We start from the raw sequence: 21,525 nt of genomic DNA, 5'->3' as shown, positions 1-21,525 counted from the left end.
TGCCTTGCAGGAAAGCAGAGGGGGCCCTCACTGAATCACAGGTTCAACATTGATCTTGAGCTTGGATATGGGTTTCACTTAAAGAGAGACTACTGTGTTGGCCAAAGAGAACAGTTCTGGTGAGTTGAATCCAGTTCTTGGGTCATTAATTGCTAGTCCCTGTTGTACTTGGTCACCTAGTCACTGACAGGAATATAAGTGATGAATGATAACTAAAATGACAAGAAAGACAATTCACTGGGTCTGAAGGCCAGCTTCATGCCTCCGAACACCAAAAGTTCTCTTTCCAACTGGTATTATAGCCTTAAATATAAAATTATCAAGCGATATTACTGCCAACATTTACCCCCCAAAATGATAAGTGAATTTTTATTATTCTAATTTAAGAAAAATAATAAATTTTGTAGAAGCCATCACTTTGGAAGTTAACCATAATCCTTTCATGTACTTTTGCTCAACTGACTTAGTAAGGAATCGGAGGGGGGGGGGGGGGGGGAAGAATTCACTGAGAGGATAAGGCAGGTATCTTGGAAAACACTATCATTGTTTTAACATTTACATCTTTTTCTTTAGCTCAAATGGCAAATGCAGATTCAAAAAACATTTCCTTATTCTAAGCAACATCCCATAGTTAACTTCTTAAAATAACTTACCCTTTTTGATACACGTTGGTACACCTGGCACCCATTTGTTATTGGTATGGCACGTAATCAAGTCACTGCCATTCATGATGAAACCCTGGTTGCAGGCAACATATACAATGTCATTGTGGGAATATGACGAACGAGTTTTATTCAGCGTGTACCCATGTTTGACCTCTGGGTGAGGGCAGTGGGCCACAGGAGGAGGTTTTAAGCACTGTGGGGGAGGTGCACTCCAAGATCCATGTCCTTCAGAATCACTTATGCATCGTATGTTTCTCTCTCCCAGAAGAGAGAATCCTTGGTCACATTCATAAGAGATTTCAATTCCATAGAGAAAGTGTTCTGCCATCACACCTGTGTGCCTCCCGTTGTTAATCACTGGTGGAGCTGGACAATCAATAGCTGCAGAAGAGATTCGGGAAATGCTGCTTCAGCTAGTGTACCAAGGCGGACAGTCGTCATTCGGATGCAAATAAAACTATGTGACTGCATGTATGACACATAACCATACAATTATTTAGCTTTACAACCTGCATTGTTCTCATCAAAACAGCTTTATTAACATTTCTGATTATATGAGTAATACATATTCACCCCCCAAATTTTAAAAATACAATAAAGTAATAAGAAAGAAATACAACTATATTAATACAAAGTAGAAATATGACTATATATTTATATAGCTTATAAATACAACTATATATATATATATATATACATTATATATAATTAGCAGATATATGCCAAATATATAGTTCCTACTTGTCAACTTTACTTGTCAATGACAGTGCTGACTAAACTGTGAAAGATATTTCTTACTTCAGCTACACTGAGATAGAACACAGATAGTTGAAGTAGTTATAAGCTACTTCTTATGTGGCCTGCCATGTCTAACCCCCAACCACCTCACTTATAACTTTAATTTTTCTCTTACCTTCACAGAGTGGAATCCTTCGGAACCAAACCCCAGTCTCAGCATCTTCACACTTCTGATAAGTATGCCCAGTCAGCTGGTACCTAGAGAGAGATTATTATACATTTTTTCTTTTTCCCAATATCACGTCTCTGAAACCTCACCTCCTCATACCACAATTACAGAGGAACTCCTACATAAGAACTTCGGTACAGAGGAATGAAAACCCTTGACCCTCCCAGTAAGCAGACTTTTTTAGAAGAGAGTTGCTCACAGCAGAGCTATTTCCATGTCAAAAAAGAACTAACAAGTCAGAGATGCTACTTAGACTTTTGGAACCTCATATTCTCTGTGAGTGTGGCAATGAGGAGCCGCAAAAAGAGCCACCAAGACAAGCTGAGGGTGCAACTAATGCACTAAACCAAGTGGGGACCCGCTCTGGATGGATCATCTCATACTCACCCATCTTGACAGGATGTATTAACTAGAACCACATGCGAATCAGCTGGAAGCTTGTGAACATCTTCTCCCGCGGGCTCACATGGCGTTTCTGGAGGAGCACAGCTGGAATTACTCACACATGCTTGCTATCAAAGGGAAGGCAACTCTGGAGCTAAAGTACCTTCACACCGAGGGGCAGAAGGACTCCAATTTCCGGAAGGCATACAGTGAATGGATTTGTTTCCCACAAGCGAGTAGCCGGGGTCACAGGTGTAGTCTACAGTCATCCCAGAGACAAAGAGGACCCTATTTCCGCCTGTATGCCGACCATGGTGCAGCCCTGAAGGTGGCTGGCAGTCTGAAGGAAAAACTTCCCACATAAATACCAACAAAAGAACTTATACTCAAGAACATTCACAGTACAACATTTGACAACAGATAATCTTAAACATCTTAGCCAAGGATCATAAAGCTCTAATTCATTACTGAATGCTTTCTGCTCGTTTGAAAGAACTAGACGTCTTTAAACAGGTCCTCTCAGTATCTACCTTGAATATATTCTGGATACAAGAGACATTCACACAAGGAACGTATACAACACACATAGAACATTGTTACAGATCAAAGAAATAGGATAGTAATCTGTGCCCCATTGACTCTCTCCATGAGTGTAGTTTTGGGTGGGAGATGAGAATAATAAGTAAATACCTTATTCCCCCCCCCCATTGGGCTGCTTACCTTTCTCACAAACGGGTATTTGGGGATCCCAGGTGTCATTGGCTTTGCAACGAACCTCACTGCTGCCCTTCAAAGTAAATCCAGCAACACACTTGAATGTCACACTGTCGTTGTAGACATATGGGGCTTCCTTGTCTGATATATGGTATCCATTTTCAATGTAGGCATGTGAGCACTGAACAGCAGGGAGGGAAAGTTTACAGAGAGGAGCAGGGCCACTCCAGATGCCCCTCTCCTGACCATCTTTTGTACAACGGATGGTGCTCTCCCCGATGAGGTTGAATTCCACGCCTTTCTCTGGCCCAGGGTTACAGGAATAAGTGACTGTGGTTCCATATGGAAAGTCATCTGAGGAACTCCCTGTGTGTGCCCCATTGTCGATAACAGGGGGCGGTGGGCAGGTGATTTCTGGAGAGATGAGAAGTGACTGTATCATTCTGTTTCAGTTTTAAACACCAAAGAAGAGAAAGGAAGTTGGCTATGAATCTGTTGTTATCAAATTTCCTGGAGGATATGGGTGAGATTTGATGACATGTGAGTTATATCAAAGCTCACAAGTGAACATGTACATCAATATCATATAGTGAGGGAGTAAAGGCCAGTAGTAAATTATTAATTAAAACAAGAATTCTTTTTTAAATAAACAATAGATGAATAAAAGGTACAGGGGCATAGAATTAAGCCTTTTTTTTTTTTTTTTTGAGTTTCCTCCTTGTGCGGAGGTTATTTGATAGTTGAGCCAAGAATACTTATTGTTGATTGAGTATCTACTATTGACACACAGTTTTATCATTTAAAAAGTAGAGATAATACCATGTAGGTAAAATAACTTTAAAGTCTGTAATCTTATGCTGAATTTATAGGTGAGGGGATAGAATTTCAAAGAAGTTATATAAATCACCCAAGATCATATGAAGCCATAGCTACAGACCAAACTACAGCTCTTTTCACCCCAAACTACAGCTTACCCCAAATTAAACATGGTGGCTCATATACTTGCTGCTTTCATCACCTTATACACTTAAATTTCAAAAGAGCATCAGTGGCAGAACACATTTAAATTAAGTGGTTGCTATGCTGTGAAGTGGATAGAGATGACAGTACAAAGACAGAAAAACTGTTGACAAAGTTAATGGAACAGAGGCTAATATTTCTATTCCCACAACATAGCCTAAAAGAGAAATCTCCCAGGTCACACATAGGTGTCACTCACCTATACAAAGACGATTCTCCATATACCAAGGAATGGTGCCTTGACACAGCTGATAAACACTCTCACCTAACCGGGACCTAGAGATAGAGTCCTGTCATTTTGCCGTCTAATGACTATTTAAACTAAGCAAGAGCTGTTGGCTCAAAAGCAGACTCACCACATTCAGGACAAGAAGCAATAGGAACAGAATGCAGCCAGCATCAGCTCCATCACACTTTGCACAGGAGTAGTTCCCATACATGGAAAACTAGCAAGATTAGCACTTCCATGGACACGGGCCAGGGAAGGGCTTTGAGGTAAACACTTACACAGAGCTTGCAGTATGCACTGATAAGCCAGACCCAGTTCAGGCTGAGCCAGCACTCACTCACCCTTCATCACAAGAAGAGTTAACATCTGGTCTAATCACTCGATCCTGGGGTTTTTTGTAGAGATGCTTTCCTATAGGTTCACACTCTGCCACTAAGAAGAGGAGACGAGGATGAGAAATCAACTCAAGCAATCTCAAAACTACAAAACATCTGCATGCAAGTCCTGATACCTTTGCATTTGGGGACAGTGGGTGTCCACACCCCCTCAGAGGTGCAATGTATGGATTCTTCACCCACCAGCACATAGCCAGGGTCACAGCTGTATTTTATGGATGTTCCAGGTTCAAAGCTCATCCTGCGTCGATCTTCCTTTTGCCCATTGAGGATTTCAGGAGGGGCTTGGCACTCTAAAGGGAAGAAAAACAATTTTATTGTCTAAACAACAGCAACAGGGAGAAACAGCCAAAGAAATGGCCATTAACACTGTAATTCCTCTCTGGTGGCAGCTGTATGATGCAGAAGGTATCTTACAGCCCAGTTTGGGGTAATTTTGGATCAGTGTTTCTCGATCTTTTCCTCTTCTTTGCACTTAGGCTGCTGCAGATTTTGTTCAGTTTCCACTTGGTGCTTTACCTCCTCTCATTTCTTCCTTTCTTAAGGAATCACCTCATATGCTCTCAATGGGAGGTTCTCATATACCCATGGAATGGGGGCTTGGATGACTTCCCTTTTAAGAAATCAGTATTAACACAAACATTTTTCCCATAAAGAAATGGGCAACTTAGTGGTTCCTAATGTTATTTTTCCCAAGGACGCTTCTACAAAATGAACGAATGATGGGTGTAGTGTTTAAAAAGCCTTCTACATAATTTATAAACACTATACAAACTGAAAAATAACCCGATTACACCCCAAATCCCTACCTATAATTCTTAGAAAAGAAGAAATCAGTAGAACCTTTTCTTGGTCCTGGAACACTCACCCTTTTCACAGACTGGTGCAGAGGGCTCCCATGTGCCTAGGGCACTGCACCTTATTCTCTCGCTACCTTTCAAGGTGAAGTCCAACGAGCAATGAAATACCACAGTGTCATTATATGAATATTGATCTTTCTGCCCAGACAATATTCGGCCTCTTAGGATCTGGGGAGGTGGACAGTGAGTTCCAGGAGTAGAAAGTTCGCAGCGTGGGGCAGGGCCACTCCAGATCCCAGTCTTCTGACTGTCAGTGGTGCAATGGATAGTGTCCTTCCCAATCAGGATGAAGTCCACTCCTCTCTCTGGGCCCGGGTCACAAGTGTAAGTGACTGTGCTTCCATATGGAACGTTCCCTGAAGGGTTGCCTGTATGCCTTCCATTGAGAATAGGACGAGGTGGTGGGCAAAGGATTGCTAGAGAAATTAGAGAGAAATGACAAGGTTGCAGCTGTACTACACACAAGAAAGCCTCAGACTTGATGCCACTCTCATCTCCTAGGTTCAGGGTCCTAGGATATATGAATCGCTGATGAACCATCAAGGCAGCTATCTCTCTATATAAAAGCCTAAGTGAACGTTATGATAGAACAACCGAACGATCAGAATGACCAGTAGCTATGATTCAACTGCCCCCCTGGTGGTCAGTGCATTCCCACAGCCAACCTCCCATGGCTGGCCAACTTCCTCCTGTCCCTCCCCGTGGTGGGACAACCTTCAGCAGTCCCTCCCCCCATCTCTCCCCCTGGCCAGGAGGCCCTGATTGGGACTGAGTGAGACAGCCCCAATCGGCTCTGATTGCCAGCCAGGCCTAGGGTCCCCACCCATGCACAAATTCGTGCACCAGGCCTCTAGTTAACAATATAATTGAAAAAGTATATCTTGCTGATCCTTGGATTTCTGTTACTGAATACGCCCTCTCATTTATGTCCATGGCCTGGCTTACAAGTCTACTTAGCTTTAGAGAAAGAAAAGCCTAGGACAGTGATGGCGAACCTTTTGAGCTCGGCGTGTCAGCATTTTGAAAAACCCTAACTTAACTCTGGTGCCGTGTCACATATAGAAATTTTTTGATATTTGCAACCATAGTAAAACGAAGACTTATATTTTTGATATTTATTTTGTATATTTAAATGCCATTTAACAAAGAAAAATCAACCAAAAAAATGAGTTTGCGTGTCACCTCAGACACACGTGTCATAGGTTCGCCATCACTGGCCTAGGAAGCCTGTTTTACTTGAATAAGCAGAGAATAGAGAGGTAACTGAAGGATGCTTCTGTTATAACCCTTAAAGATGTCTAGGAGAGATGTTTGCTCTATAATGTTCTGTATAGTAATGACTGAATCAACATCTTTTAGTTAAAAGAATTCAGTGCTCTGTTGAGCCTCATATAAGTAACTAGGTTCAAACCACAGTTTGCATAACCTACCTTCACATTTTGGCATCTTGGTCCATAAAGCTCTCTGTCCAGCAATTACACACTGACTAGAAGGTTGGCCTCGTAATCGATATCTGGAGACAGAGCATGGTCATTCAGAACTATTAGACAGTTGGTTATATGGATCAATAACCTCTACTTAAATACAAACTCATTTAATTTGTGTGCACTGACTCTTATTAGCATTATTTCTCATAACCTCACCCATGGCTCTCCACAGATCCTCACAGAGGAGCCTTCACAGGTCATACTACGCATGGAGAAGCCCAATGAATTAAATCTCCTAGGTCCTCCAGACACTCACCCTTCATTACAGGAAAAGGTTATAGTTGCGCCAACTTGACGACTTGTAGGCCCCTTTACCTGCCCATTGAGCAGTGGTCCTGGAGCATCACACTGGGCCTCTATGGAAACAAGCCAAAGATGCTCAAAGCATGGCAAATAACAGGATAGCCTAATTTCTGAAAACTGATTGTCAATTTGGGGTACCTTCACATTGTGGAATGACTGCACTCCAGTCTCCTGAAGACAAACAACGAATGGTCGTTTCTCCAACAAGCAAGTAGCCAGGCTCACAGCTGTAAGTCACAGACAGTCCAGGGACAAAGAGGCTGACATTCTCTGCTGTGTGATGTCCATTGGGGATCATGGAAAGTGGTGGACACTCCAGGGGGAAATCTTTACACACACACATTAGAGCAAAAGGCCATCAGATGATACATCCCTCACAACCTAGACTTTGACATAGTACATTCATCCAACTAAATGGCACATTATCTGTGGTGACCAGTCATCATGAATTTCAACTCAATCTTTAAAACAAGTGTGATGTAATATCCATTTTATACACCATATAGTTCATTATTTTCTGTTTTTAGTTACTCTTTATGATTTTGTGAAATTTTTCATTTACCAAAAAAATAGTCCATTTTTACAAATACTCTCATCCTATCCTTAAGCCTATCCTCTGGTCCAAAGATCACATATTATTAAGGAGTTATCCCGCTAGATATTAGTAATATAGTTTTATAGGATCCCATATATGTTACATATATACATACATATTGGATGAGTATATGTGTACTCACATCTTATTCTATGTCTTTCTTTCTTTGCTTAATAATCTGCTTATGTTATCTTCCCATGCCAATACATATAGGTCAACCTAAATCTTTATAATGGCTTATTTTCTATAATTACTCATATTGTGACTATCGTCAAACCTTCCTTACCTCCAAGATTATATATATATCTACAAATACATAGAATCATATTTTTCTAATAGCTTTTCAGTTTGATTGATTTAGAATTAATTGATATTGTTCTTCACTAAGAAAAGAAATACCTACTTTTATTATAATAGTTTGTCAAATATGACAGTCCCTGTAATTGGACGATTAAAATGCAGATTTAGATTTCTGCAACAACATAAACCTCAGTAAAAAAATAAATGAACACCCTGGCTGGTTTGGCTCAGTGGATAGAGCATCGGCCTGCGGAATAAGGGTCCCGGGTTCGATTCCTGTCAAGGGCATGTACCTTGGTTGCGGGCACATCCCCAGCGGGGGGTATGCAGGAGGCAGCTGATCGATGTTTCTCTCTCATTGATGTTTCTAACTCACTATCCCTCTCCCTTCCTCTCTGTAAAAAATAAATAAAAAATATATTTTAAAAAAATGAAGGACTTATAGTAATCCTTACTTTCAAAGTCATTTGAAATGTTATGTCTGAGGAGATGACTTGGCAAAGTAATGCATCACTTCAGAAGGTGTTTATAGATGTCTCATAGAACAGGCATCATTTCTGCCAGCCTGTATTAACATCTATTTACAGGTGGGTTCTAAAACATTGGGTATATTTCTTCTTATTTTAACATTAACACATATAAGTTGTTTAAAACCACACAATTCACACAGCACCATCAAAGTCTCATCTTGTGAGACTCATTCAGTTCAATTTTTAGGTGTGTTCAATTACTTTTTCTCATCATACTTTAAAATTTTCTGTTCTATTGATGTTTGTTAAATGAACATCCATGCCCTTGGTGACAAAAACTAAAAATAAAACAGGGAACAATAATTTTCACCCTTTGCCATGCTTCCCCCTTCACCCCTACCCTTTACACTTCGACACTTTTCTTTGTTCACAATGATACAAAACGTTATCTGCAGAGAAATGCAAGGATACACCCGCCCGATTCAGGTTGATTTTCTCTCTTACTCACCACTCTCACAGGTTGGTAGTGGTGTCGGCCCCCACATTCTATTTGCTTGGCACCAAACAGTCTTGTTTCCTTTCATGGTGAAGTTGGCATCACAGGTAAAGGTCACAGAATCACCATGTCTGTATGGTGGTCTAGATCTTTTATCTTTGTGTCCCCCTGCCACTATGGGCTCAGAGCAAATAGATCTTCTGTTGTAATATTCACATGTAGGAGCAGGTTTATCCCAGATTCCTTTCACTTGGTCTTTACTTATACAAAAAAGATTATTTTCTCCAATGATGCGGAAGTTAGAGGGACAACTATACCTCACCAAAGTGTTAAGAGGTATGGAGCCAGAAGTATAACTATTCCGACCATTTTGGATAGGAGGAGGAGGGTCACAAAAAATCCCTGAAAAACAGAAAAGGAAATATGTGGTGATATTGACTATGACAAGAAAAAGATTCAGATGTAGATTAAAGCTCCAAATATAGTTTATGTCACCTTATCAGAAACAGACTTAGAAATCTGTATAATTTATTTCTTAGGGACTCAGAGTCCCTACTTATCCCCAAGCTCCTAAATTCTTACCTTTCTTTTGCTGCTCAGCAAACAAATCAATACAGGACTTAAGAGTACCATCTTGACCAAACAATGACAATGAAAGAGAATTTATTAAATAATTCTGAGTCTCATCAATTTTAATAAAACTAAAGGCAAACAGCTGTGAAAATAATATGTTAATAACATGCTAATCGCATGTGGGGAGGTACCATGGAGTTAGTGAAATATGGACTCAGACCTGGTCTCAGATTCCCACTGTCATTGAATAGCTGAGTGACTGTAGGCAAGTCTTACCCTCTCTAAGCCTCAGTTTCCCAGTCTATTGTATAAATTAAGCTACTTCATAAGGTTGAAATGAGAACCCAGAGAGATGCAAGTACCTGAAAGGAACAAGAACAATACCTGAAACGTACAAATTGTCGGATGCCTATTTCAAATACACAGTGGGGGCTACAAGTGGTGAATGCTCATTCCTCCCCTCTGCAAAAGGGACTGCAGCCTCACTACAGTCATTTGTCATCCTTTGATGCTGAATCCCTTTGAGAAAGCCACAGGAGGCGATTGAGAGTTTGAAAGAATGATATCATATCCTTAAGATGCTTGTCATATTGTTAATTATTTATAGCTGTGTTGGTATATGCACACCTTTCCTGAGTGAGTCTCAGCACAAAGGGAGACGTGCCAACCTCCAGAATGGCTAGTTGATTTCCATTTAGCTCCAAGAGCTGCTCATCACTAGAGGTACTGGGATAAGAACACACACACCACCCCATTTCAGCACAGCCGTGCTGCTCGGGTCCAGTGGGATCGGAGCCTTTCCCTTAATATAAATAGAAGATTCAACATGAAGTCAACTGAATAAATTCAGTTTTGGTCTGCATGGTAGAACATACCGAAGAGTGTCATGTACATGTTCAAAGTATACATATGGATAAGATGTGATAAGTGGTCAATGCACGAGAACACACCAAAATTCAAGAGGCAAGATTCGTACTCATTTTCGCTTCTACTCACGTTCACAGACAGGAAACTTATTATTCCAGAGTACTCTCATTCCTTCAGAGACACACTGACTAGAAGATTTGCCATTTAAACGGTACCTTAAACAATAAGGGGCAGCAAATCATCATCAGAACAAACCAGTTCTCAGTTGCATGGACTTAATCACTTCTATCAAGTAAGTGGTATAAATTAGCTCTATTATTTTCAGCATTTAGGGGTTAAGGAAAAAAGCCCAGCATTAAGGAAAAGGCCCAACATCAGACCAGGTGAAGACTTCAGACCAGGTGAAAACACAGAGAAAAATATCCTAACAATCACATATTTAAAAAAAAAAAATTCTCCCTTTTCTCTTTGGTATCCAAATGTCAAGATTCTCTTGACCATGTAGAATGAAAACAACCTCATGTTCAAAGTAAAGAAGACATCCAAGATCTTGTTCCCTAAGTTCACCCAAAGAGCCCCTCTTACTAAACCCCTATCATCTATTCATCTCCAAAAGAGGGGCCTTAAATTGTGACCCCAAACTTTGCTTTTTCAATTGATAACTGGGTAATTCCCAGTTTGGGCTGGCCATGCACAGTACGTACACTTGAAGAAAACCAGTAGGGTTTGGTTAATAAGAGAATGAGAATTCTTAGTCATAAAAGGGAAAGAGGGAAAGGCTAAGACGGGGGGGGGGGGGGGGACCGTAACTGTCTTTACAAATTACATTTTGCAATGCTTAGCTATGAGTCATGGTCTCAGTTTAGGCCCTGTCACCTCACACTCACCCCTCATCACAAACAAAAGAAACCTCTGCCCCAAGCTGGAGATTAGGAGGAGCCACCACCTGGCCATTGAGAAGTTGGTTTGGGATGGCATCACATGATTTCGCTAGGGAAAAAAAAAAAAAGACACAAGGCTAGCACACTAAGAGTCAGATAACAGTTGAGTTCCCTTAAGATGGAATAGAGCTTTAAGCACCTTCACAGTTGGGGGCTGTATGGCTCCAGGTTCCCAAGGATGTGCACCGTATAGGGTTAGCGCCAATGAGAGTGTAGCCAGGCTCACAGCTATAGGACACTTTCTGTTCAATTTCAAAGAATTCCTTATCCATTTTGTTATAAGTACCGTGGTGGATATGTGGAGGTGGTAGACACCCTGAGAAAAGAGCAGGACCAGAGGCTTTTTATTTCTGAAATAAGAACTTTCTTCTCTACAACCTAAGCCAACTTGGGGTTGGTAGGGGTGGCATGAAGATGGTCCTGTCACCTGTCCTCAATGTAAAGCAGAGACGCCTGTGGTGAGGTGGAGGGGGCCAACATGCATTATTGTTTTTAGACGTGATGAACTATACCACCACCTACTTTGTCTCTTTGGATCTGTACCAGGAAACATTACATCCACTCATCATTTTCCACTTCATTTAACTAAAATGACCTAGTTATCCTCTCACTAATATTGTAGTCAAGGGGTTCAAACGTTGGTAATACATAATCACTACCAAAACCGACCTCAATTTTCCTGCTCCCCAAACCAAAACGATGAAGGTTCTGAGTCACGTAGGAGGGGCTCCAAATGTTGCTTTTTTGTGTAAGTTAGACATTTCTCAGAAAGAGTAGGGGAGAAAGGAAGAACGGGGGAAGAGACTCAATCTTAATTCTAACCTCATTGCATAAAGGCTACGTTATTCAACATGAGCATGTATAATGTCTACAGTCTTTTGAATCAAATACTGACATTAGCAAACTTCCCCCAACCTCATGGCCAATAAGATTGAGAATTTATTTATCCCAATTTAAATAAAATGTAATCAGATGTTTTAGAAAAATCTCTGATCCTTGGCTCTGCTCTATCTCCTTTTTTTCCCCCCTTTAAGCACCTAAATTCCCCTGCACTGTCCCAAAATATGGTAAATTTCCTACCTCTTCAACATTAAGATGTTACTTGCAAATTCTTTAACAAGGATACCCAACCACCTCTACTATCTTTCTCCTCCTCTTCTCATAGGCACCATGCTATCTAGTCAATCAAAGGTCTCATTTCACTTATAGATCACTGAATTTTCAGCCCAACTCACCCTTGAAGCAACGTGGCAGTGGAGGATCCCATTTATTGTTTGGTTGGCACCGTGCCTTGTTGCTTCCTTTCATGGTAAAGCCAGGCTTACACTTAAACATCACAGAATCATTTAAGGAAAATGAACGACTAAATCCAGATTCCATAATTCCATTTTCAACTTCTGGAAATGGGCATTTGACTAACTTAATACACTGAGGAGGAGGGCCGCTCCAGATGCCAACTTGATTGTCTTTGCTGGTGCAAGATATTGACTTCTCACCCACGAGGTCAAAGAGCTTTTCCCCATTCGGTCCAACATGGCACCAATAAGTCACCACCATTCCATAGTAAAAGTTATCTGTACTGCTGCCAGAAAATCCCCCATTGGAGATGGCTGGGGGTGACTTACAAGGAATAGCTTTTTGGGGTTAGGTGGGAAAAGAAAGAAAACATTTTAATGTTATATCTTCTAGGAATTGTGTCTTCAGTCTTGCAAAATGAACTCTAATTCAACCTACAATTAACCCATTTTATTGAAATTGTGTTTCCTTATCTCAAAGATGGTTATAAACAGGAGGAGCAGGGTAGGAAGATGCATGATCTTCCCTGATGAAACCTCAAAAAAACCCCAAAAAACCCACACACAAATAAACACACAAAACACACACACATACATACACACACACACACACACACACACACACACACACACACCTATGATCTGGTCCATAGAGCCCATCCTTAGAATACAGATAAACTGTTGTAGGAGGCACCTGGGATGACCTACATTGTGCATGGTATAAACTTGGCAGTCTTTAATCTCATAGCATATTTTAGATTTAAACCCTTATTCACTATAAAATAACTTATCATCAAGGGAAAGTGCGGTAGGAATAGGAGGGAGTAGAATAATGTAAACAAACCACACCTCTGTGCCCAGAACTTCCCAAACCAACTATAACTTTCCTGGGTACTCATTTCGATATGTAGATGCCTAATTTCCCTCTAGAAGGATATAAGCAGAATCACATAGGGCGCAATACAGGGATCATTTTACTCACATTCACAAACAGGCATGTCCCTATTCCAGATTACAACATTGCTGTGTGAGATAACACATGTAGCAGATGATTCACCAATGAGCCGATATCTAAAGACAAAGAGATGAGTGATCATCTCCCAGCTACATGTACGTTTTAGGAAAGCTTAGTTCTTTGTCCACTGAAAGAATGGCAAAAATATGGAAAACCACATATGACAAATAGCAGTAATAGACTAAGGACTCATACCAAAGGCTAAAGAATCTTAAGCCAAATAAAAGTTTAAAGCTAGAGATTTAAAACTGGGGGAAGAGGGAAGACAGGGGAGTAGCCCAAGTGCCTTTTTATTTTCTAGGGATCCCTTCCAGTGGATAATCCTGAAAGGTAGTCTACAGAGCAGTTCAGGTAGGTGATTCTTTTTTTGCTTATCTATTTTGTAGAGTAGCTGGCAATTACTCAGACCTCTCTTGGAAGGCTGCTGTAAAACCCCTGTGCCCTGGAGATATCACCTGCCAACTCACCCATCATTACAAGAAAATGTAATTGTTGACTCAAACACGATACCCATGGGTGCGTGGACAGAGCCATAGAGGAGTTCTCCAGGACTCCCACATGATTTACCTACAGGGGAAAACAAAACGACAGGATTTGGGACTGGAATTTGAGGGACCTTTTGTGTTTTATATGAAATCCCAACCTGACTGGACTTGCTGACTAGCTTATTTATGTTTATTCAAAGACATTTTTGACATTTACAAAATTTCTATCACCCAAGGGAATAGTCAACTCCAGAACAGTATTTGTTTAAAGCACATAGTCTATATTTTGAGTGTGCACGCAAACATAATTTGTGGTCAACCATAATTATAATCTCTCTTTCCCCTTTTTATATTCTGTCAGGTGATGGCATCATTTACCAAGCCTTGTGGCTTAAAAAAGCACACCTACAGTCACCATTTCCTTTCTGTAACTCATTCTTTATCCCCTGCCCTTCAGTCATTTGGTCACCAAATTTTAGTGACTGAATTCCCCAAATCTCCAAACCAACTATGTCATTGCTGCTGTAATCTCACTGGATCACTGAGTAACAAATTTTCCCTTCCTAACTCTGGTGTGCCTTGGTCTCCATATTCTATACAGATCTACCACTGCACACGTTATCTTTCAGAGGCACAAATGCGGTCATGCCACCACCTACATTTAAAAACTTACAATGACTTACCATTGTTGATCGGGGAAAAAAAATCATGGACTGTCACAGTTAAGCTCCAATCCATTTAATCAACTACTATTCCTCACCACGCACCTCGAACTGCAACCACACTGAATTGTTCTGTTTTCCACAGATACCATGTTCTTTCATATATTGGTGCTTTTGCATATGCTGTTTCCTCAATCTGTAATGCCTGAATTTCCCTAATTCATCCAGACAGCATTTCTTATTTACTTCTCTATGATCCCACATAAATTTATTTCTATGAATGAGTGAAATTACATCAGAGTATAGTATTTGTTTAAAGTCAGTCTTTACAATTAGTAAAGGAATTCTTCACAGGAAAGGACTAGTAGACCTAAGTGATAGGGCTGGTTCTCTCCAGCCCTATCACCTAGCCTAAAGCTCCATACCTTTTAAAATATCTCTTGAATAAATGGGGTCAGAATGAAGTGAAACTAATATTCCTTGCATACTAACTTACAACTCACTCTAACACAGTACAGAGAGCACAGAGCAAGTTCATGGAGATTACAGGTAAGCAGGGTTGGCCTGCTGTGATGATTTAACCTCAACACTAACAGAAAACATGCAGAACCCAGGATCCTCTTCATTAAGAGGACTTACTAATTTGCTGGTTATTTACTGTGAAAAATAACAGGTTAGCTCACAGAGGTACACTAATAGACCCAAAGATGCCTCTTTTATAGAATACTCACGTTTACAGTATTGCTGAGCATCTGACCACCGGGAGGTCTCTACACAGATGATTAAGAATGACCTTTTGAAATACCCAGGAAGGCATTCATATCGCAAACGTGTCCCCACAGCAAACTCAGACTGATCACTCCTAACTTTAGGCTTAGCAAAAGGATAGCTTGGCAGGAACTTACACTGACCTAGAGACAAAACCACAGGAATATCAAAGTAAGAGAGGCTAAAACTTGCACTCTGCTTCTGTTTTTGTCACCAATAAACTGACAACTTTAATCTTTAGAAAGTAAACCTAAAATGGGCCAAAAATTTCTGGCACACAAAAAAAACCAACAATATATCTTGCAGTTAGGGGTGCATATACAAAGAAATAAGCTCAGAAGTTCAAAGACATTTTAGGATAGACTTTAGAGATTTTAGGAAGAGATGGAGAAAATCATTTTTCACAAAATTCCATATATATACCCTGGAGTAGTTTCATATTCTTTCAGCCTCATAAATAAAAATTAAAACCTTACAAATAAAAAGTTTTCCGGGATAGCATCGGAAACTCAAGTACATCAGAGACCTTATATGCTGAGCACATGTTTGATTCTCTAACATTATTTTAATGAATTCATATTACTATCTTAGTCATTAAAACTTTAGGTCCTACCAATAAAAAATGTTTATTATTCTTTACGATTGTATTCCATTAGCCTAGTGGAATAACATGCTCTCTAAGAGAGCTTAGTAATTTCTTCCTGAACTGTACTAGATAAAAGGAACTAGTCATTTCAAGTCAGTTCCTGTTAGTTAAATAATAATAATATTAATGACAAAACAAATTTTATCCTAGGAGATAGATTAAGAATCTGTGATACCCACATACTTGACTCTACGCTTGGAAAATTTTTAACTCCAGAATGGCAGTATATTTGAACATGAAATTTATTAATTATTTTTTTCAAATGAGTCTGAGACAGATACAGGCAAAAGTCAAAGAAAAATTATGGACTGACACAAAGGCAAACAGAGCTCCCAAGGCTGTAGCCAGACCCAGGCTTTTTGTAGCCCAACACTTCTATCGGAGAAGTCAGAGAGCCTTGGTTAAGAATAGCCATCATTGTTGGGACCCAGACCTCACAGTAGGTCTCCCTCTGTTTCTTCCCTGAATTGCTTTAGTTTCCTCTATTAACACCTACAAATGTTTCCTAGTGCATGCCTGTGCCAAACAGCAAGACTCTCTAGGAAAAGACAGGGTTTGACCTACTTCATGACCATGACATTACTTGTGCCAATGGATTCCAAGCAAGTGACTTAACCTGCAATTATCCAATTTAAATAAGGACAATCCCAAATAACTCACTACCAGTTGGAAAACCAATGTAAGTCCACACGATTTAATCAGCAGCAACGATATGGTGTAAGGTTCTGAAGTATTAAAAGCAGAAAGGATACTTTATATCATGACCTTCTGGAGTGAAAGGAGATTATAATAACACTTCCCAGATGGAAAATAGTGGGAAATTTTTATCCCAATAAGGACAATTGGGGACTCTTTCTCTTTTGGCAGACACTAGCTCTCATTAGTCATGAAACTGCCAAAATCCCAGATCAGAGCCAGAATTTCCAGCAATCATGTTCTGTTCCATATCAGAAAAGGGAAGGTTAGTCGATGAATCATTAAGTAATACAAATTTTCTTAATCCTGCAGGTATCTTCCTAAAACCCAGAGTAAAAATCAGAGTCGCTCATGACTGGACCTAAAATAGAAGATAGTGACAAGACATTGACATAGACATCCCTTAAACCATGGTGAAAACTAACGAGGTGAAGCAGTTTCTACAGAACCAAGATACATTTAACTTTTTATTTGGATCCAAGGGGATTTACCTAGAATGGCTTAGAAATCCATTTGAAATTAATGAAGAATAACTGTAGAGGATAATAAAAATAAAACCAAAAATTCAGTTGGAAAACAGGTAAGAGAAATTATCATTGCGAATTATTATAGTCAGATGCCTTAACACTGGCTACTTGACCATTTTTGAATGATGGTTATGAATATTAACCAAGGCGCTGTCCTCAGCACAGGAGATGCATCAATGAACAATCACATTTTCAGATAGAGACCTACAGCAGGGATGGATTTGCTACACTTTAGGATGGACAAAAGGCAAGTGTGGCAGGAATGCAGTGATCAGAACAGAGTGGCATGAGATCCAGAGAGAAGGCTCTGTAAGGATGGATAACGGGGCTCTTCAGGTCACAGGAAGATGTCTGGATGTTATCCTGAGTCGAATCCTTGGAGAGTTCAAACAGGAGTCACATGGTTTGATTTACTTTTTAAAAAGAATAGTCTGGCAATTGGGTGGAGAATGGACTGAACTTTTACTTTCAGGAGGGAAGAGCGCAGTCTGGAGGCTATTATAGTAGTTCGTTCTTTCCTTCCTTCCTTCCTTCCTTCCTCCCTCCCTCCCTCCCTCCCTCCCTCCCTTCCTTCCTTCCTTCCTTCCTTCCTCCCTCCCTCCCTCCCTCCCTCCCTTCCTTCCTTCCTTCCTTCCTTCCTTCCTTCCTTCCTTCCTTCCTTCCTTCCTTCCTCCCTCCCTCCCTCCCTCCCTCTCTTCCTTTCTCTCTCTGTAGGAAGAGCATTTCTACAGAGGGAACACCTAGTGCAAAGGCTAAACAAACGTTGAATGTATTCAAGGAATGGAAAGAAAGTCAATGTGGCTGGAGCAGAGGAAGTGAGGGGACAGGACAGAGAATTTCAGAGGGAAAGGCAGAGGCCTGGAGTCAAGGATAAGGGGCCTTGATTTTGTTCTAATGTGATGGGAAGCCCTTGGCAGGTTTTAATCAACAGAGAAAAAGGATCTGATCTCTGATGGAGGTAGATGATTAGAAAACAAGATAATTCCTAGTTGAGAATTTTGTCAAGAGTGAAATAGGAGCAGTAAAGGAAATGTGAATCAGGGTATGCAAATAGACAAAAGAAAGAAGTGGAGCAAGACTCTAAGACGGAAATTTGCTGCCCATAGAACTGCTCACAGCCATGTGCCCTATAGACACCTGCCTCAGAATTTTCCAGAGAGCTTGTTAAACCTCAGCTTCCTGGGCCACAACCCAAACCTATGAATCTCTGGGGGGTGAGGTGGAACCGAGAACCCTGCATTTTAGAAAGGCACCTTGAGAGTCTCCTAAGCATGTGCAAGGGCAAGAACTGGCCAGGAGTCAAGGGATGGTCTAGGGAGGGAAAACAGTAGGAGCAGGAGTCTGGATGGGGGTATGAGCAAAGCGTGAACGAAGAACCATGAAACAACAGTCAGCAGAGACAATCAATGGTACATTCATGATTGGAAGAATGAGGAATTTGGAGGGTCATGCTTAGATGAGATCCAAGTACAAATGGCCTGAAAGGCTGAAGACATTCGATTTTTTTTTTTTTAAATCCCACAGGCAGTAGGAAATCCTTTTAGATTTTTGAGCAAAGAAGTAGAATAAATTATATATATAATCACTATTCCACTATATATATATATAATCATATATATAGTTTCAAAATTCTGGTTTTCACTATTGGAAAAATTAAGGACAGAGATCAGAGTGCCCTGTGAGAGAGGAGGTTGTGTCTGGAGTTGAACGATAGGAGGGTCCCACTCTGGTACTGGGAGGGGATGCTGTGGCCTCCTTGGAAGAAAGGATGAGCTGGCAGGGCTAGGGAAGAATTCGATTTTCAATTGCTAATAACCTCTTTGAAACTTAGAAATGGGAATGCCATGCTGCTGAGAAGTCAGGTCTGCAACTGTGCCTCAGAGCGGGGTTAGGGAAAGTTGCGAAGGTGCATTCAAAGGGAGCTGATGGGCAGGAGAAAGTTAAATGTCAGGGAGCAGACAAAATCTGCTGTAATAGAACCAGTTTCTGTGGTTCTATTAACAAGCTGGAGGTGGCTAAGCTTAAATGCTGGCTCCATAAGAACGGTTCATGCAGTGCAGCCTTATTACTGATATTTAGTAGTAACAGCTCACACCTCACTCTCATTTGCCAATTTCACCTGCTACTCAGGGCCTTTCCGGAAGTCCGTTTTAACACTGGCATCATTTCACAGAAGAGGAAACTGAGGATCAGGGAGCTATAAGACTTGCCCAAAGTCACCCAGTTATTGAGGTCTGCCTATAATGAGCTTCTCAATAAACTAGGCATTCACTGTACCCTAGAGGTAGTTAGACCTATCTTCTCTCCAGGAGGCTCTAATCTTAAAAAAAAAAAAAATTAAAACATCTCTTTAAATTATGCCACTCTGGAGGGTTGGAGGTGGTACCAATAAAATTCAATGAGATCTCCTGGCACCCTCACCACGGCAGAAGGTGAATAGCATCAGGACAACTAGCTTGAACTCATGTCTCACATTTCCTAAGGAACTCCAGGAGTTTAAAGGTTAGGATCTCATTACCAATGTTACAAGTCAAAAATAAATAAATACACGGTGGGAACCATGCCTGGGCACTAGGCGTTATTCTTACTCGGGGAAGGCAGCGGGAGGACCTGCTGCTCTTACTGGGCAGGAGCGGATTTAGCTGCTGCAGAAACTCCCGCGCCCAGTGGAGCGTGGAGCGTGCGGCTGGCCCCGGGACCTCCGGTCTGAGAGCGAGAAGCACCTGCTGAGACAGGCGCGGGGGGAGCCAGAGGCACCCCGAGTGCACGCCACCGCCTCCCCAGGTAGATCACACCGTGCTCCCCGCTGCAGTGCAGTCTCCAGGTCCGGCGGTCCCAGCCCCGGGGACCTAGAGTGAGCACCTTCAGGACCAAGAGATCCCGGGGGTCCCCCCAGAGCGAGCGGGAGGCAGGCAAGCGTCTGGCATTGCCCCCGCCTTCCCGCTTTGGACTCTGCTTTGCATGGCGGCGCAGGGACCTCCCCTGACCCAGACAGTCGCGTCCCGACCTCCGTGCTCCCCCTCCCAGCTCACCGAGCACCCCCGGCGTGATGAGAGCCAAGAAAACCCAGAGCAGGCCCGCGGCACCCATGCCCCGGTGGCAGCCCCGGCGGCGGGATGTGTCCGAGACCCGCGAGCCTCTGGCAGCTCCGGGAGGGCAGGGCTGGAACCGGCGGCAGCTGCGAGCAAGGGAAGGTGGGCTCTTAAATAGAGTCTGACACCACGTGCTAGCTCTGCGCGCACACCTGCGGGCTGCCCGGGGGCGGGCCGCCCGTGCCGGCGGGGCGGGCAGAAGGAGGAACTGGGACGTCTGTCCTTAGCTCAAATCCACCCCTCAGTGCAGCGGCTTTCCAACTTTTTGTGCAACTCAGGGCATCCACTTTTGCCCCTTTGGAGAACTGAAACAAAATTTCACGAAACAGTAATCACCCTAATCTACAATTATCTAATCCACTCTTCCCCTGCCCTTCCCTTTCCCCTTCCATTCCCCTGCCCTTCCCTTCACTTCCCTTCCCTTCCCTTTCATTTATTATTATTTTTTATTTTTGGCTTGGATCCACGAAATTCATTTCAAACGTTTTTAATAATTCTAACTGTCGAAACAACAGTTTACTTAGGAAACGTATGGACAGCAGCAACATCGACTATTATGTCCTTTTAATTTTGAAATAATTTCTACAGAAAACTTGCAAGAATGGTACAAAGCATTTATATATATAAAATATGTATATAATTTTCCAAATGTTAACATTTCACTGTTTTCTTTATCATTCTCTTTCGCCTTGGATGGATGGATGGATATAGAATAGATAAGAATAATAGATATAGAGCTATATATATGGATATTTATATATATGAATATATATCTATAATAATAAAAGTGTAATATGCTAATTAGACCAGGCAGCCAAACGACCTTTTGAACAAAGCCGCCGTGGCAGGGGCCGATCAGGCAGGCAGGTGAGTGGTTAGGGGTGATCAGGCAGTCAGGCAGGTGAGCAGTTAGGAGCCAGCAGTCCCGATTACAAGAGAGATGACCCTGATTGTGAGAGGATGCAGGCTGAACTGAGGGACACCACCCCCCCCCCCCGGCCCCATGCATGAATCTTGTGCACTGGGCATATATATATATATATATATATATATATATATATATATATATATAT

The 21,525-nt window shown here is 41.5% G+C and overlaps 1 protein-coding gene across 10 annotated transcripts in view; it reads right to left on the bottom strand.

Annotated features, from left to right (window-relative positions):
* Window positions 1-20,604, bottom strand: part of CR2 (complement C3d receptor 2) — a 29,771-nt gene extending 9,167 nt beyond the window's left edge. The window contains exons 1-21 of one of the 10 annotated variants that reach the window (XM_059675379.1): window positions 20,393-20,604; window positions 15,455-15,634; window positions 14,044-14,143; window positions 13,544-13,632; window positions 12,502-12,900; window positions 11,406-11,582; window positions 11,213-11,315; window positions 10,455-10,540; window positions 8,898-9,287; window positions 7,163-7,351; window positions 6,978-7,077; window positions 6,665-6,747; window positions 5,243-5,650; window positions 4,491-4,667; window positions 4,321-4,411; window positions 3,950-4,026; window positions 2,737-3,144; window positions 2,180-2,356; window positions 2,020-2,107; window positions 1,579-1,661; window positions 654-1,046 (exon numbers count right to left, since the gene is read on the bottom strand). In XM_059675379.1, coding sequence (XP_059531362.1) covers window positions 654-1,046; window positions 1,579-1,661; window positions 2,020-2,107; window positions 2,180-2,356; window positions 2,737-3,144; window positions 3,950-4,026; window positions 4,321-4,411; window positions 4,491-4,667; window positions 5,243-5,650; window positions 6,665-6,747; window positions 6,978-7,077; window positions 7,163-7,351; window positions 8,898-9,287; window positions 10,455-10,540; window positions 11,213-11,315; window positions 11,406-11,582; window positions 12,502-12,900; window positions 13,544-13,632; window positions 14,044-14,143; window positions 15,455-15,634; window positions 20,393-20,450 — 3,856 coding nt within the window. In that variant the 5' untranslated portion in view covers window positions 20,451-20,604. Of the gene's footprint in view, window positions 1-653; window positions 1,047-1,578; window positions 1,662-2,019; window positions 2,108-2,179; window positions 2,357-2,736; window positions 3,145-3,949; window positions 4,027-4,320; window positions 4,412-4,490; window positions 4,668-5,242; window positions 5,651-6,664; window positions 6,748-6,977; window positions 7,078-7,162; window positions 7,352-8,897; window positions 9,288-10,454; window positions 10,541-11,212; window positions 11,316-11,405; window positions 11,583-12,501; window positions 12,901-13,543; window positions 13,633-14,043; window positions 14,144-15,454; window positions 15,635-20,392 lie in introns of those variants that run through there. The other 9 variants (XM_059675380.1, XM_059675381.1, XM_059675383.1 and 6 more) reach the window with 9 other exon arrangements.
* Between the last annotated feature and the right edge of the window lie 921 nt (window positions 20,605-21,525).

The sequence above is a fragment of the Myotis daubentonii genome, chromosome 18, assembly GCF_963259705.1.
Source record: "Myotis daubentonii chromosome 18, mMyoDau2.1, whole genome shotgun sequence".
NCBI classification, from domain to species: Eukaryota; Metazoa; Chordata; class Mammalia; order Chiroptera; family Vespertilionidae; genus Myotis; species Myotis daubentonii.
The sequence above is the reverse complement of the archived record's forward strand: the minus strand, read 5'-3'. Positions and strand labels throughout refer to the sequence as shown.